At 42.5% G+C, this 15,683-nt stretch overlaps 1 protein-coding gene across 4 annotated transcripts in view; it reads left to right on the forward strand.

The window, feature by feature from the left end:
* The window catches only part of VIT (vitrin), a 62,590-nt gene that overhangs the window by 24,739 nt on the left and 22,168 nt on the right, over nucleotides 1-15,683 (forward strand). For all 4 annotated transcript variants that reach the window (XM_009686646.2, XM_009686645.2, XM_009686649.2 and 1 more), the window contains exons 5-9: nucleotides 852-985; nucleotides 5,720-5,797; nucleotides 8,607-8,687; nucleotides 10,517-10,723; nucleotides 11,439-11,489. In XM_009686646.2, coding sequence (XP_009684941.1) covers nucleotides 852-985; nucleotides 5,720-5,797; nucleotides 8,607-8,687; nucleotides 10,517-10,723; nucleotides 11,439-11,489 — 551 coding nt within the window. The remainder of the gene's footprint in view (nucleotides 1-851; nucleotides 986-5,719; nucleotides 5,798-8,606; nucleotides 8,688-10,516; nucleotides 10,724-11,438; nucleotides 11,490-15,683) is intronic.

The following is a 15,683-nucleotide window of genomic DNA, read 5'->3' on the forward strand; positions in this document are numbered from 1 at the left end:
AGTAGAGGGTCTCAGTTTTCCTTGTTTGTCAACTGAGTTTGGATTTGTTAGGTTATATGTTGCATTTCCACAGTGACCTTCCTTTCCTTACAATTATTTTACCAATAGCATCTTGCAATTATAAGAGAAATTCACATCTCTGACATATGCTTCACCATTTTTTGCTGTTCATTTCTATTTTCCAGTACTGTGTAATTTTTGTCAATTGTATTATCCTTTTATAGTAGCAGTCACCTAGGTTTTTTGTTTGTCTTGAGATACATATCATAACATACGACAAACACCATTTAGTGTGCACCACACATACAACCTGTCAGGTTTTCTACAGCTTTCAATAACATTTTGTTGAGTTTACTCCTGGCTGAGATCAGAACCAACCTAAATTTTCTGTGGGTAACACACGTACTGGAATGCAAAAAAAAATCAGTTTTTATATAACAAAAAGTCATACAAAGAGAGGTTTGCCTCATATTTGTCTAATTATTTCTATTGGATGGTTGGCCCTAAAATTCCTCTGACTCTATCTCCATGTATCTTCAGTAGTTCAATGAGGCTTGCAGGGGTTTTAACAAAAGTGTTCTTTTCTGCAACTAGGTCAAATTTAAACACAGAAGCCTTAGATAAATAGGAAGATCAAACAAACCAAACGGCACTTTATAACAAACTGATCTTCGCTATGCTGAAGAAGTACATGTATTTATTAGCAGCAGGCTTAGCTGTATCTTCATAGTTTCACTATAACTCCGGGTTTAAAGAAAAAAGTGAACATTTCATGCCTCTTGCGCTGTTGAATGGTCTCTGTGTTTCTTGGGAGAATTTCTGCCTTCACATACTCTGTTTCCCCCTTGCAGTGGTATAATTGACAACACAGGTGGGAAGATCCTCGTCCAGAAAGTCGCCGGCCATGCCGGTTACAGAGGGAGCTTCTCCAACGGGGTCCGATCCCTGTCGCTGCCGCGCTGGAGGGAGTCCTTCCTCGTTGCAGGTACTGCGGGAAAGCACCAAGTCCACAGTCAGGCTGCCTAAAGCTGTCAAGACGGGCAGGTCAGGAACAGGCAGGGGAAGGCAAAGCAGTGTCAGCGTAAAGCTTCCCTCTGCCCAGGGCACTGTGCACAGGAAAGGCAAAATGCGTCCTTCACCCTCTGGCGTTGTAAGGGCCAGACCCTCAGCGGCGGTCGGCTGAAAAGCTCTGCGGCAGCCCTTGCTCAGGTACCCTGAATCTGTGTGGTTTATTAGTCTTTCGAAAAAAGGTGCCTGCCTACTCTGTTACAAGAGAACAAGAACAACTGATATTCTGTTCTTCTTTTAAATACCTGTTTATTCACCTGAGGTCTGCCTCACCTACCTTTAGGGCGAATAATAGGAGCCTCTTTATTCTGGGTTTGCTATACAGCCGGTGAAGAGAAGTACACAGTGCTGGAGAGGGTTTTTTTCAGCCAGTCTTAGATCTGAATCCACTTCTGGAGAGGACAGTCATTCTGAACTGACTCTCAGGGGGCGTCTTAGCTCCTGCTATTGATACTTAAAATCTGGGGAGAGGAATTAAGGCCGCACTCCTGAAGCGTAGGTCTTCTTAATGTGCTTCCTCTCCTCCCTGGTAAGTATTGCCAGTAAGGGGGGCTAAATGACCTGTTGGCCATTTGGAGTACCCTCAGTCTGCATTCGAGTCCGTGCCCTCCGAAGCGACTGACGTATTCCGGTGCTTTTGTTTAGGTTTTGCAGCAAAGGCAGGTGGGCTGTCATGTGCTAGGTTTTGAAGGTTTCCTTCACTGCTGTAATGCATTTGCACGACAGTTGTTGGCCACAGTGACCCACATTCTCCAAGTTCCTTGTTAAAATTAAATATGCATAGTTTATTTATATACCTACATATTTTAAGCTAAAACCGTTCCACCCATCTCAAGCCATACACAGCCATAATGTATTTATGCAGAACCCTATATTAAACAATCATATTGATGTAACCCAAATATGTTGTTAGCCACACAGTTTCAGTAACTACTCAGCACAAGGAAATCCACTTTAATTTAATACTAACTCCTTTTTCTCCCCATAGTGTACAGCAACATACTATATTACCTTGGATTCACTGATAAAATTCACAATTTTTTTGTAAGTAAGTTAGATCTCCTTTACACCAGCTTCAGATTCTCTCAAACCTACTTGCAGCCATTGTGCCCCTGTGAAGGAGGGTCTAGTTTACATTGCTTTATGTACTATTTCTAAATCTAACTTCTTGCAGCATCCATACATGCGGTCCAGACTTCTCCTGAGGCTTTAGGATGGGCATGATCAGCTAATGTTAGTTAACTACATCACTTCTGGAAAAATCAACAGTTCAAGCAGCTGAACAGCCACTAAAAATAAAGAAATGTTCTTTTCATGTGAAAATTTGTGAACAGCACAGGAGGTCTCAGAAACTGACCAAAATGAACTGCCATCTGGAATCTGCATTAATATATTTGGATGCACTTTTTTACAGCATTCTGCCATGGGTAGACCACATTATGAGAGGGATTTATTTTGGATGAGTAGGAATTTCCTGGAACAGCTGAATTGCTGCTTGTACTTGTTGCTGTTTTTTCCCCAACAAACAGCACATTGTAATTCTGGTACATAAATGGGAAATAAGAATTTTTTACCTCGGTAGCTGCTCAGTCTCTATTCTGTGAAACTAAACGAAGTTTTGATTTATAGTATCAAATCTTGATTCTTAATTAATAAGTCACTATAAAAGACGAAACAGGAGAAAGTTACAAGTGCATGTAAGATGAGATGAGAAATCAGGGTACATACAGGCATGATGACATTTGTCCTTCATGCACTTAATTGTACTCATTCTGAGTGGTCCCACTAAAGTCAGTGGAACTACTCAGTTTATAAACTACTTCAAGCATTACAGCAAATATAATTCATAATATGTTGGTAGGAAGGAAATCCTCAGTGTGCCTTCTGAAAATGTGGATTTGTATGTGAGAAATTTAGAAGAATAAAAACCCAGGAATCATCTCATTAGCCTGAGGCTGAAGGTAGACAGATTCCATTCTCAAAAGGGGAAAAGATTTTTTTTTTTTTTTTTGCAATTATGAGCCAATAAAAATACAAAATCATCCAACAAATTACTTTCAGGACAGCTTGCGAGCTTGAACTGAATCACCTATCCTCCAGCCGAGTTCCCTTTTAGTAAATCAAAAATGTATGTGATATTTTACCCTGAAAAAGTGCTGACAGGATATTATCACCGAGATTTTTGTGATATTTAAATTGTGGATAAGCATGCAAACAAAAGAGCACTGAAGAGGAATCCTTCAGGGAGCCAGGCAATGAAGTGGCGTGATTTAGGAGCAGTGGGGGACAAGGCTTGTCCTCTGGGATTAAAGCAGGGAGCACACCAGGAGGTATGCAAATGTACTGGTATTCGCTTTCAAGCACTGAAATGCCTTGGCACTCAGTTGAATGACTCCATTCAGTGTAGTGGGAGTTTTCAGCTCCTGGGTTAAGAAAATAGAGTCCTAACCCTCCGGGTTTGCTTGTTACAAATAAGCTTGAGAGGGTGAGCAGCCACCACCTCATTGCTTGTACTTCAAACAGGCAGAAGTTGAGGTTTTCAACCCACATTTTTAGGTATGTTAAGCAAAGTCTAGCCTAGATGCAACTTTTTCCAGATGATGCATCAATGGCAAGGACATATCACCATTGCGCCGGAAAGCAGGGCCACACTCCGTCCAGGTCTCAGACCTACCTCTGGACCACATACGGGACCCAAGCTGCTGTTTAACAAAACCCCCAGAGTTCAGGAGCAGCCAGCCTCCACATGCCAGCTAGCTTATCTGCACAATGGCAGACTTCAGATTTGCATTAGAAATCAGGTTAGCACAGAGAGATTCTAAATTAAAGTTTTGTTATTGCATTATTGCTGCATCTATGTAACAACCACTTACACCTGACAATTCTACCTCTGTCAGAGATAAAGAAATGCTTTCAGTAATCATTTGTTACCAAGCAACTTTTTCAGTTTCCTACCACATTGGCAGAAGGGATCTCTAATCCTACTTTGCTGCTGCAAGAAACAGAAGATCCTGATCCCAGTTTCAGCTATGCTTAAAGCCCAGGGGAAAGTGGAAGTCAAGACCTGCTGCCTTTCACTTAGGCCAGCTCCTGTGAGAGACAGGGGGCGAGGGGGAAGTTCTTTTCCACAAGAAGGTGGCAGGTACTTACATGTTAATTTGCCAGCTTTGGTCTTCAATGGAGCTATGTTGACTTCGATGGAGCTACTCTCATTCTCTTTCTTTTGTAAATGAGAAATGGAATAGATCCTTACACCATCACCTTGTTGCTAAATTGCGTTAACTCTCAAATTAATTTCTTCACCTAGGACATGTAATGTCTTCTAAAACTTGAGAAGGAGGAAAAATAAAGGTACTAGAGACATAAAAAGGGACAGAACTGGAAATTAGGACAGTGCCTCTCTCACTCCAGGGATGAGCGCGGTCATTCCTGCCTGTAGAGGGCCAGCTCCACAGACACGCATCCTTCCCTGTGCACTGCCACAGAGGAAAGAGATCTCTCAGTTTCCAAGTGTGATTCAGTCTGTAGCAACTAATTCTCTTCAATGCTGTTGGCCTCCAGACTGATCACCTAAGATGACAGCTATCAGGCTTGCAGTGCCATATACACAGATCTAAAAGAATCCACAGAGGGAATAAGGGAAAGCAAACCGAGCACCATGATTGAGGGTTTGCAGGAGCTGGAGGGAGAGGTAGGTCTAACCTGAGCTAGCACAGATGTATGACACAGCACAGCAGCTCATAGAGAGAGTCACTTGGGTCCAGAAGTCCCATGTCCACCACATCCAAGCTCCTGCAGATGAGTTGCAAACAGCTCCTAGAGGCCAGAGGGGTCTTCAGTTTCCTGGGCTTCACTGCAGCATTTTTCATTCACTGGTGTAGATATGCCTTAGGAATATTAGAAGCGCCCCATGAGATGGAACTGCATGGTGGCACGTGCCAATGGAAATGACATCTAGTGTGGCACTAAAAAGATTTGTGGTTTCGAGCTTCAATGGGAAACGCACCTCATTCTTTTAAGACAGGACCCTCATTTTAGGTCTAAATATAGCTATCATATGCTCCCACACACAAATGCAGCCTTCTTTCACTGTTATTACTGCAAAAGACTGTTGCCAGAAACAGCATATCACAAAAGTGAGGTTAGAAAAGAATGTTGTGTGCTTGAAGAAAGGAATCCCACATCAAACATGCTTTCTAACTCAACTGGATAGTCGGGCGCTGGAAAAGGCTACCTAGGAAGGCTGTGGGTTTAAGTACAGGTTATATAAATGCCCTTATACTTAACGCTGCCTGAGAGCAAAGGAACGAACTAGCTGACCTCCTCAAAATGCTCCCAGGCCTGCATTTTTATGCTTTCCTTTTTTTATGATGCTCAATTTAGGCACTGGTATTTTTAGTGGAATGGTTTTGAGATTCTACCATGAGATGAAGGACGTTTTAAAGAAAATGAGTTGATTGGCAGAGAAGCAGGGTCTGAGTCTGCACCTATATGTCAGATGGGAGTTTTGGTATAAGAAAACTTACGACTCTTCAAACGCCAACCACACATTTACCTGTTGCACTGTGGCACTCCTTAGCTATTTGGAGTACTTTTCTCCTTTCTGTGACCATGACTCTACTCTGTGATGTTATTTAATGATTTTTTGTAGAGGGCAAGCCAAGGAAAGGTGTGACGTACCCATCAACTCTTGAATATTCTTCTTCAAAAAGCACGATTGTTAAATCAGGCAAGTAATTTTGACTGACCTTCCCTCGAATCCATTCATACCTATGTGTTGTGGTGTCTCAGTTGTGTAAGACAAAGGTTTGATTGTTCAGTGTCTGAAACTAATGTACCTGTTTTGCTCATCAGTGTTAATATCTCATCTAAATGCCTCTCCATAGTTTTTATGTTAAGCATATGGAAAATATTCCAGACAATTTCTGGGGTTTGTTCTATTTTTCCACAGAGTGTCTGTTCCCAAGTAGTTTCCCCCTTTGCTTTAAATCTGTTTGAAAGTATGACGTTGTACTGGTTATATGAAATCATTTGAGATGTTACATGTTCACTTTCTCCTAACGTTATTCATGTTATCTCTTGGGACATTAAATGTGGAGTGTAATAATAGATAATAATATAATATTAATGATAAAGATGGCAATTCACAGCAGCCCTAGCTAAGGATCATATGATAAGGACCAGTTCTCTATAACCATTTTAGTTTGCAACCTAACCTGTCAGACCAAACTCAGTTTAAATAATTTAGTTATTCTGAAAGGTCTTTGATCAAGTCTTGCACCAGGTGGTAGTGGATATTCAAGTGTAAAAGAAGTGACTCCATCACCGAAATGTCACTTGTTTGTGCCCCCTGTAACAATAGCATAATGTCAGGCTCTTCCCTGGGAGTGTGAATGAAAGCAAAATTAATGTCTTATAGTACCATACTTCCCTATTAGCTGTTCCTAGCTGCCATGGCTCTTTTGCTGAGCCTGAACCTTACTGAGCTTGTCCACCGTGAGCCGTGGCGTAATGAAATGTGCTGTAGCTTCTCCATGAACTCAAGCACTTGGCAATGGGTGTACCCATCCACCGTCCAAGACAACAGAGATAACTTGGAGTCTGGGCTGTTCATCTCTTCATTATTGTTTGGTCTGTGGAGGTAAATTGTAAAGCTCTTTCCTCATCTTTATGCTTTTACTTGCTCAAAGGCACTTTTACATCTGAATGCTGCAGGTGTTTAGACTGAATATGCATCACTCCAATCCATGCAGTATCCTTGCATTTACAACCAGATAGGTACAGATGCATACATGCTCCTTGACTAGGCACATAGACATCAGTAACCTAAAAATTATACTCTTCTAGAAGGGAGGCAGTAGCTTGGAAATTTTATCTTTTTCCAGGAAAAGTTCACTAAAAAAAGATGTCTTCATTCTTGACTGTGCCCACATTTTAAGTATCATCAGCCCAAAGTATAACGCCAAACCAGGAACTATCACAGCCAAGATATTGCTCAGCAGACTGCAAGCAATGATTTCTTCCATAAGTGCAAAAACCCACATTACATGAGAAATAGTGTAGGAATGGGGAGCATTCTCAAGTCACATCTCAGTTATAGAAACAAAATATCTGAAGACTGTTCCTGCAGCAATCCAAAGATGCTAGCAATTTCTTTCACTTTGTTCTTGAATGAAATAGTATGAATGAAAATGTTAGGCTCCTAGTAACAAAAACTGTGCATTCATGCAGTGAAAACCCAGGATGACTGTAGGACCAAATAATATCTGTTTTATCAAATGCAGTGCTTGAGGACTCCACAGCCCTCTCTCACAACCAGCAAAGAGCTCTGACCACTCAACTTTTTCCTGAGACCTCCTTTGCCCCACCGCCTCAGCCCTGCCCTCTCAGACCCACTGTGATAGAAACAGTTTGTTCCTAGTGTAAGATCTCTGTAATGTGGTGCTAGAGCCATCTTGTGATAGAGAATTTCCTACTTTTTTTTTAATTTAAAAAAAAACTACTTCTTTTTTTTCTGATTTAAGTTATAGAGACCACATTACATAGTTGGATACTTAAACCCACTATCTCCAGGAGCTAAAGGGATTCCTTTGAGGATTACACACACTCACTACCAGGATAGTAGAAAATCTTGCTTCACACCTGATCAGCTGTCAGAGATGCAATTTTGGTCCTTGTCCCAGGGGCACTGGAGATTCATAGTGCCTGACATTTCTTTAAATATTGCTGATGGTTGCAGTGCCCTCCAAACACTGGGTATAGCAAGAAAAACCTTCCCAGAATTACAGTGATTCACAGCTGGTAAAAGCACCCAACAGCTGCTGTTCTAAAAAATAATTCAAATTAATAACAAACTATTAATCCTGGAATAATTTCTAAAATAGGTCAATGCTAGAGAAGAGAAAAAAAAACCATAAGATCAAAAACCTCCAGAACTCAGTCAGTTCTACAAGCAAAGGCTGTTGCAGGGTAGCGATAAATGAACTGTAATAAATGTTCCAAATACTTTGATGACTCTGGGTCTTAGAAGAAAAAAAGACCGAAGAAAAAGTCTTTCCTTCTAAGCCAGTGCATGGAATTCAGGATTTGGCCCCATGATGATTTGACAGTGTCAGACAAGAAAGAACTGCATCTGAATGTGAATTAGTTACTGAAATATCACATGCCAGCTAGTGTTCACCACACACATTGTGACCCTGATTCTCAGGACACTGCGACTTACAGGAAAAATCAACAACATGATCAATTAATCTTATGAGTTTAGGTTTGTTAGTGACAAAATCCCATGTTTATTGCTCACTTCTGAGGTTCTACTAACATTGGCAGGAGCTTTTGGATAGGTACCAAAAATAGGGGGTGACGGTTCTCTAGAAGCAGCTATCGCTTTTTCTCATCTGGCGAGAAAGCCCTAGTGAGACTAGCCTATCTAAGCTAGGCAACAGGATGCCTCCATTTGAGGACTGCTAATCTCTAAATAGGAGACTTAAAATTATTTTCTCCCAAAGCTGCATTTTCTAATATACTTAATTTTGCTTCAGAGCCTAAAAAGTCAGAGCAAGACATAAAAGCTATGAAGAATGCCAGCACCTCGAACACATCAGAAAAAGCATCAGAACAAGGTATGGGTTGGGGATCCTGGCGCTGCTTTCCAAAGTCCGTGGCATTATCCCTCCCAGCCTAAACCACCCACAAACAGTTATAGGAATATATAGGAGGCAGTTTCAAATAGGAAACACTTACAGCTCTACTGCCGTATGCAGCTCCCACGGGAGCTCCTAGGACCTGTGCCTGAGGGTGTGTGACAATTCGGAGAAGAGAGGGCACCCTCACAGCTTAGCTTCTGCCTGTGTTTTGGGCGAGTTCGCCTGTCCTGACCTTCAAAAGTCTGCATTACAGCTCTCAGTTATTTCCCATGCAGAAAATGTGTCCTGCAAACCCTGTCGAGATGCTATGATGGAGATGGACTTCCTGCCTGCAGGAGCACTGGAAAGGACCAGTCGTCCCGAACGCTTCTGTTGCCCTAAAGGCTCCACCAGTGTCCGAGCCAGCACGTGCTGAGGCAGCATCTTGTCTCTGCTCTTTGTATGATATTTCCTTGTCCCTAGGTTTTCTGCTGTATTGTTAGCTCCAGGCTTCTTTGCTCCTTGCAGCCTAGGGTATAGAGACCACAGATATCCCTGCTGCCCGTTTCTGCAGCAGCAGATCACACGGGAAGGATCACTGCGTCCTCGGTCTTCTTTATTTTAGTGCCCCAGTGTAGAGAAGGGCGCAGTTCAGCCCCAAGAGAGCCATTCATATTGATTTTTCAGCTGAGTTGCTTCGCTTTTCTTCCAAGCCCTCTTTCAGCATTATCCCATTAAAACTGCCCGAGATCTGAATTTTTTGCTGGCTAGCATTAGGTAGTAATTAATCCACTGGACAGTTTCGTGATGATGCTTTACAAAAGGAGAGCATGCAGGAATAAAATATAAGCCTGTGCTGTGCAGCAAAGAATAGACTGCATAAAGACACACCATTCCCTTGCAGTGCACACAGTCTGTCAGGCCATCCCTGGAGATACGGGCAACGAGGAAAGGAATAAGACTGAGGTCAACATGGCTTATATTTTAGAGCAAGCAGTTTTTTGTAGATAGATGGAGAAGATACCAGTGAAGGATTTTTTTCTTAAGCTGATGACTTGAAATAATAGTAAGCATGTCACCAGTTTTGTATGAGGATATATAGGGCGTACATTTTTGCAGCTAGAATTGTCTCTTCCTCTCACAACAGATGATAAACCTTAAAAGTTGTATCAACTGTGAAATGAATCAAAGTTAGGATGAAATCAGCACATCAAAGAGTTTCTTCTCCCCTGCTCGTCCCAACCAAAGCCATAATGTTCTCAGTTCTGGTTCAGACCAGCTCCCTGAATCATTATTTTTCTAAAAGTTGTCATTTGTCCAAAAGCATTTCAGTGCTGTGGTAGGCAATGCATATCTTATTCCGGTCTATGACTCCAAAGTTGCCATCTTTTATTACCAGATGTCAGCTGATTTCCATTTATATGGACTTTCTGATTGCCTAATTACACTGAGAAAAGATGACAGCAAAACAGAAACTGCAACTGCAACTGGCTGTTTGATCCGTTTCATAGCTCTGAGACATCTGTCAGGTTTATAGGTTTTCCTGTTCAAGGTAGAGAGAACGTAGGGGAAACATTAAGGCTACGACAGGTCACTGTCAGCACTCTCCAGAGAGCAGTGTAATGCTGTGTCACGCAGGCCTGTGCCTTATGTATCTACACAGCAATGAAGGCACTAATGGATTCAAAGATGATGATGCTTGTAGATAACCTGAGGAAAAAGTCGGCATCTTGGTTGCCTTAAACAGTGACACTATTAACGATGCTTCCATGTGTGTCACACACCCAACTAATGACATGCACTGATTTGTTTCAATGTTCTTAAAGGCAATACAGTCCGCAAAGAGTACCAGACGCCTCCGGTAGCAATATCAACTACACAAATTGCCGCCACCACCCCAACACCAACAACCACAACAACAGATCCTTTCACTACAACACCAAAACCAACCACAGCACCTGCGACAACCAGAACCACAACAGCTGGAGCTGCAGCCAAGTCTCGACCTGCACTACATAGAGTCAGAGATACAGGTCAGTAGCATGAACATTTTTTTCCTGAAGCATTGGGGTTTTTTTTCCTAAAGTTGGAGTTTTCCTAAAATTTAAGGAACAGGACATGAAGTTAAATACGCCATTATTTAGTAGATCACGAACATGTTTTCAGCAGTTTAATGTAGAAATATAAATAGTAGATAAAGAAATTCATTCCAGCAGATGGGATGGAGTTAGTAGTTGCAGTATTGCCTTTGAGATACGTACAAAATGAGTGTGTTTCTTATAAACTAAACAATGTATGTAGATTATGCGAGGTAAGAGTGGCTGTATTCAACTTAGTTCATCTACAATTCGCAATGCAGTTATGGCTAGTCCTTATCACTACCTATAATATACCAACATGTAACTTGTTTCATGTGGGAGTAAACTCTTCATCCACAAATGCTTTTGCAATTTTCAGATATAATAGTTAACAAATATTTCTTTGATTCATATACGTGGACTGGGAGCGCAACAAACAGGTCAAGACTTAGTTTAGAATTAATTTTGTGATAACTTTCCGACAAGTGGGAGTTGTAATATATGGGGTTTTTTAACAACTCTTGAATTTTAAAAATGAAACCACCCTAAAAGAATTCTTCTCGTATGATTTTTGCACATCCAGGTTTCCTCAATCTTTTGTTCTTCCCTTCATTTCATTAACGTTACTTTTTTGGTTCAACCCCTGAAAGACAAAATCTCTTGTTTTTAGGCTCTAGCAGCGTCCACCCGGCATATTCATCTGTGGCAGCTGCAGCATCAAGTAAGTATGGTGAAGAAATATGTGCCACGAGACATGGAGTACTGTGTATTTTAAGGCAGCAATGAGTCAATAACAACCTTTAAAGCTTCAGCAAACTCAACACTTGAAGCCAAGTCTGGATATAAACCAAAAATAGACACTTGATGTGATTGTCAGAGATGCTAATCATCCACGGCTTTGGAGAAGCCTTTCTAGTGGATATCTGCACATTTCAGCCGTGACAAATGCTAGGTTTGGCTACACCTGAGATGAAACCTGTCCTGTTTGAACTGTATTTTCATATTGCCTTCTGCAGTCTTAGCCTCTCAAAGATTTGAGTTAGTTGTAAGATATATAATACAGATGGTTGCATAGCTATCTAAACTTAGAGCTGAGAGCTCTGAAACGCTGACTTAAATTAGACCAACGCTCTTTCGAAAACCTCAGGCTGTGGTTCTGAGGCTGGCATAAATGTGATGTTATTCCTGGCATCACATTTGTGTTATTGACAACAAAAATCATGGCTGTTCAAAGCTCTTCATCCTGGTCCAGAAGCCTCCTTCCATTCTAGCCTGCAGGCTGCAGTACAAATATTTAGAGGAATTTTCCCATACAATGTGCAATTGCTCAGCTGTGCAGTCAAGTACAGGAGAATATTTTCAGCTCTTTCCGAGTGCTGGAATATGATTGCTTTCAGATAAAAAGGGAGGGGGGGGGTCATCATTAGGTTTTATGTTCTGCCACTATTTCTGAGCGCCTTGAGCTCAGTTCTGCTCTCACAAACATGGCTAGAGCCATCCCTGCAGCCTAATAATTCAGAGCCAAAGCACAGGGCAAGTATCTTTTGGCCAATTCTGGTGTTGAGGGAAAGCATCATTAAGTCAAATTTATCTGCAAGTCCAGAAATCTCTGACCTCGCTGTGTCTACCTGGAAAGCCCAGGGAGAAGGAAATGGGACGAGGTGAAAAGTTTTATTTTTGAGGCATTCCTGCAACAAGGCAACCGTTCACCCTCTGGGAGAGCTGTAGCCAAGCCTTTCAAAGAGTGTGTGTATGTGAGAGGAGCGCTCCATGTCCTGCCTACTCACACGAAAGGGGCAACAGCTACCTGAGGTCCCATATCCATCCCCCTTCATTAATTCTCTCCTCTTCTGAGGACTAAGCACAAGTGACCCTTGGCAGGATCTGTATGCTCCTGCCCTCTTCTAGGATAGGCGCAGGTACTGGGGGTTAATCTTACAGAGCAAAATTTGCAGATAGGTGTATGGCAGGATTTACTAAAGTGCCAAAACAGTTCAAGAAGGGTTAGATTCACTATGAATCTGCCTCATTTGGCAGCTAATGTCCCCATACACCTGGTCCTATTTGTTGTTTTCTTTTCCATTTCACGTTCCTGCAGGCTGAGAACAAATGAGGGTGAGAACAAATGAGGGTGAGAACAAATGAGGCCTTTACTGTTTCTACTGACAATTGGAAAAACCTATTTGAGGTTCCCCAGTCAGTAAGAGGTCCATCTTAAGAGTGAAGTTCTGGCAGCACTGAAGTCAGTTTGAAGGCTGTATGTCTTTATAAACACCAAAGTTTTAGCCAAAAATTGAAAAAAATAAAAATAAGAACCTTTCCCTTTTGCGACTCTTTCTAAAGCTACCTCATTGCCATTTCGGATGCATGTCTCTTCATAATGTTCCTCATTAAATTTCTAATGTAAATTATCCCCCAAAGAATAAAATGTCAGATTTAGGGAGAGGTACTTGTGAGCTAGAGAAGTAGTGGCGACTTAACTTCTGATTTCATGAACTTTATTTTTAGGACCATCTCCAGCATGTCTGTACTTGGTATTTGGCTTCCTAACTTCTCCTGCTCTCTTTTTGATTCGTAAGAGGAAAAACTGGCTAAAAACCCCACAAATTACAATATATTTTTGAAGCTATAACCATACATGGAGTAGTATCATCAGCTTTTTCTGTCTGAGGAAATTTCAGGGCTCACTCTTATTGTTCAGACTGGAGTGTCTGATGATGCCTTTGTCTTTACCACAGTTTGGTTTAACTGGACTCCGGAAAAAATAAAGACACCTCGCGAGCAGAACCAAATGCTCTCCTGTCTGTCTTGGTTCCCAGGGGCTCACAGATCTACCTCTCACTATATTGGTAGTTTGCCTGCAAAAGACACCTCGGAAGTAAATACCCTTGAAATAGAGCACAGTCAGAATAAGCACGGCTGTGGCTACTGTTAGCTAAGGTGTTTCCATTTCCAGCCACTGGCATTGGCAAAAGTTCACAGGACCAAAAGCAAAGCAGGGCTTACAGCTTTCAGTGCTAGAGCAGGAGGCTAAAACCCTCCATCCTAGCCCTTGCTCTTCTCGTACTTCCTTTCCCTTTATCTTCCGTAGTTGTCAAAGATATCGAACCAGGGAAAATACCTGACATTGCTCCACTGCAGGACCCCCTGCTTTAAACATTTTGATGGGGCAGAACTGCTAAATGTGAAACTAAGCAAGTAGCTTGACATTTGACAGCTTGTTCCTGTGTGCCTTACTGAAGAGTGCAGTGCTTCCCTGCGGCAGTACACACAAAAGGACTCTCCAGAGGGGAATAAATGACAAGAGCAGGCTTTGAAAGGGGATCCAGACTCTCTCTTGCCCTGGGCAGAACTTAATTTCAGTCACACTATAGTACAGCCATGGCTTTTGCTTCTTCCCAACAGCAGCTAACCAAGCACATGCCCAAGTGCTGCAAACGCGTTCGCCCTCTGCAGTCGCAGCTCTTCCAGCAATAATTTCCTGCACAGCTGCTTGGACCCTGGACAAGGACTGGGTATAAATCCAGTGCTTCTGTGGACTCTGGGGTCATAGTCAGTCATATCACCAGCCTACCACATGTAGACAGAGAGCACGGTCCCGTGTTAAGGCGCCGAGCTGGCAATTCAGCATCAGCCAGCAAGCACCTGGGCGTCCTTAGGCAAGTCACTGCCCTGTACTTGGTGCCTATCTCCGCTCAACTGTTGCATCTCTCTTCTCTAAGCTGGTGCTATCTGCCACTCTGCTCTACAGCACTTTCTGTCCCCAGCTGAGAGCACAGGTTTGGCACTACTACAGTAGCAAGAAAAGAAAAAAAGAGGGGAGGAGTATGGAGGGAAACAACAGTACTGCAAATGCTATAGAAAGTACTGAAAGGTCTTACCCAACGGTGCTTAACCATCAAGGTTTATATGCACAGGAAGCACTGGAGAACAGCTGGAGTTTGGATGCTGGTTTTTCCCCTTAGGTTAACCCTGACCCACACAGGGTGCTGACAAAGTTGCAGCAGAGCCTCCCTGCCACTCATGCTTTGGAGTAGCTGCTCACCTTCTCATACCAGTTCCCATCACTTGCAAGGTCCACTCCCAATTGTGTTTCTCTCTGCTGCCCTTGCGGCTATTTTGGCCCATCCTTTACTGCCTCCATGCCTCCCTGCTCACTACAGGGCTTGGTCCCAGCCATGGGCTGAGATCAGTTTCTAATCACAGAGTTGAGCAGTTCCGCAGCATATTTGCATGTCGCTGATCCCAAACCCCGGTTAGCTGTCTGTTCTGCCTGGCCATATATTTTCTGAGCCCTCCAGAGCTGGTCTCAGTTTTGCATTGCATATTCATTCCTTGAACTATTAGCTGCTCATTATTTACACCCATTCTCACTATTTACAACCACATCATCAATCTGAAATGGAAGCTCTCTAATCTGAGTATTTAAAAGGCTTCTCTGCTCCACTGCTTTAATTTCTGACCCAGTTCTTGGGCTTCACTCAGTGACTACCCATCCACATTTCTTTACACATTTCAGCTCCTGCACAGCTCTGCTTTAATGAATCCTCACATTCACATGCCACAGATGGCCTTGAGGCCCTAGAAGGGCAATGCCAGTTTCTCCCCTTTACCATCACCATGTTTGTCCCAGTCAACGAAGACGGCAGAAATCAGGTTACCGTGGGGCTGCTGGTAACATGCCTTTAGGAGGCACAGCAAGAATAAACAGCCCCACAGCCCAGCACAGTCAAAAGGAGCTGAAAAGGAAAGCTAGGCTGCCAACAGGGGTGCGAAGGGCATGGCAGGCATGGATGCAAGTTTGGTGGCATAAAAAATTTCTAATACTGACATATTTTTCTCTTATCCCTCTCATACTCTGCTGCTACCGTCCTTGTAGACAGTGTTATGCACTGTTCAGTTGTGGCAAACCCAA

The sequence above is a fragment of the Struthio camelus genome, chromosome 3 (genome assembly GCF_040807025.1).
Source record: "Struthio camelus isolate bStrCam1 chromosome 3, bStrCam1.hap1, whole genome shotgun sequence".
NCBI lineage: Eukaryota > Metazoa > Chordata > Aves > Struthioniformes > Struthionidae > Struthio > Struthio camelus.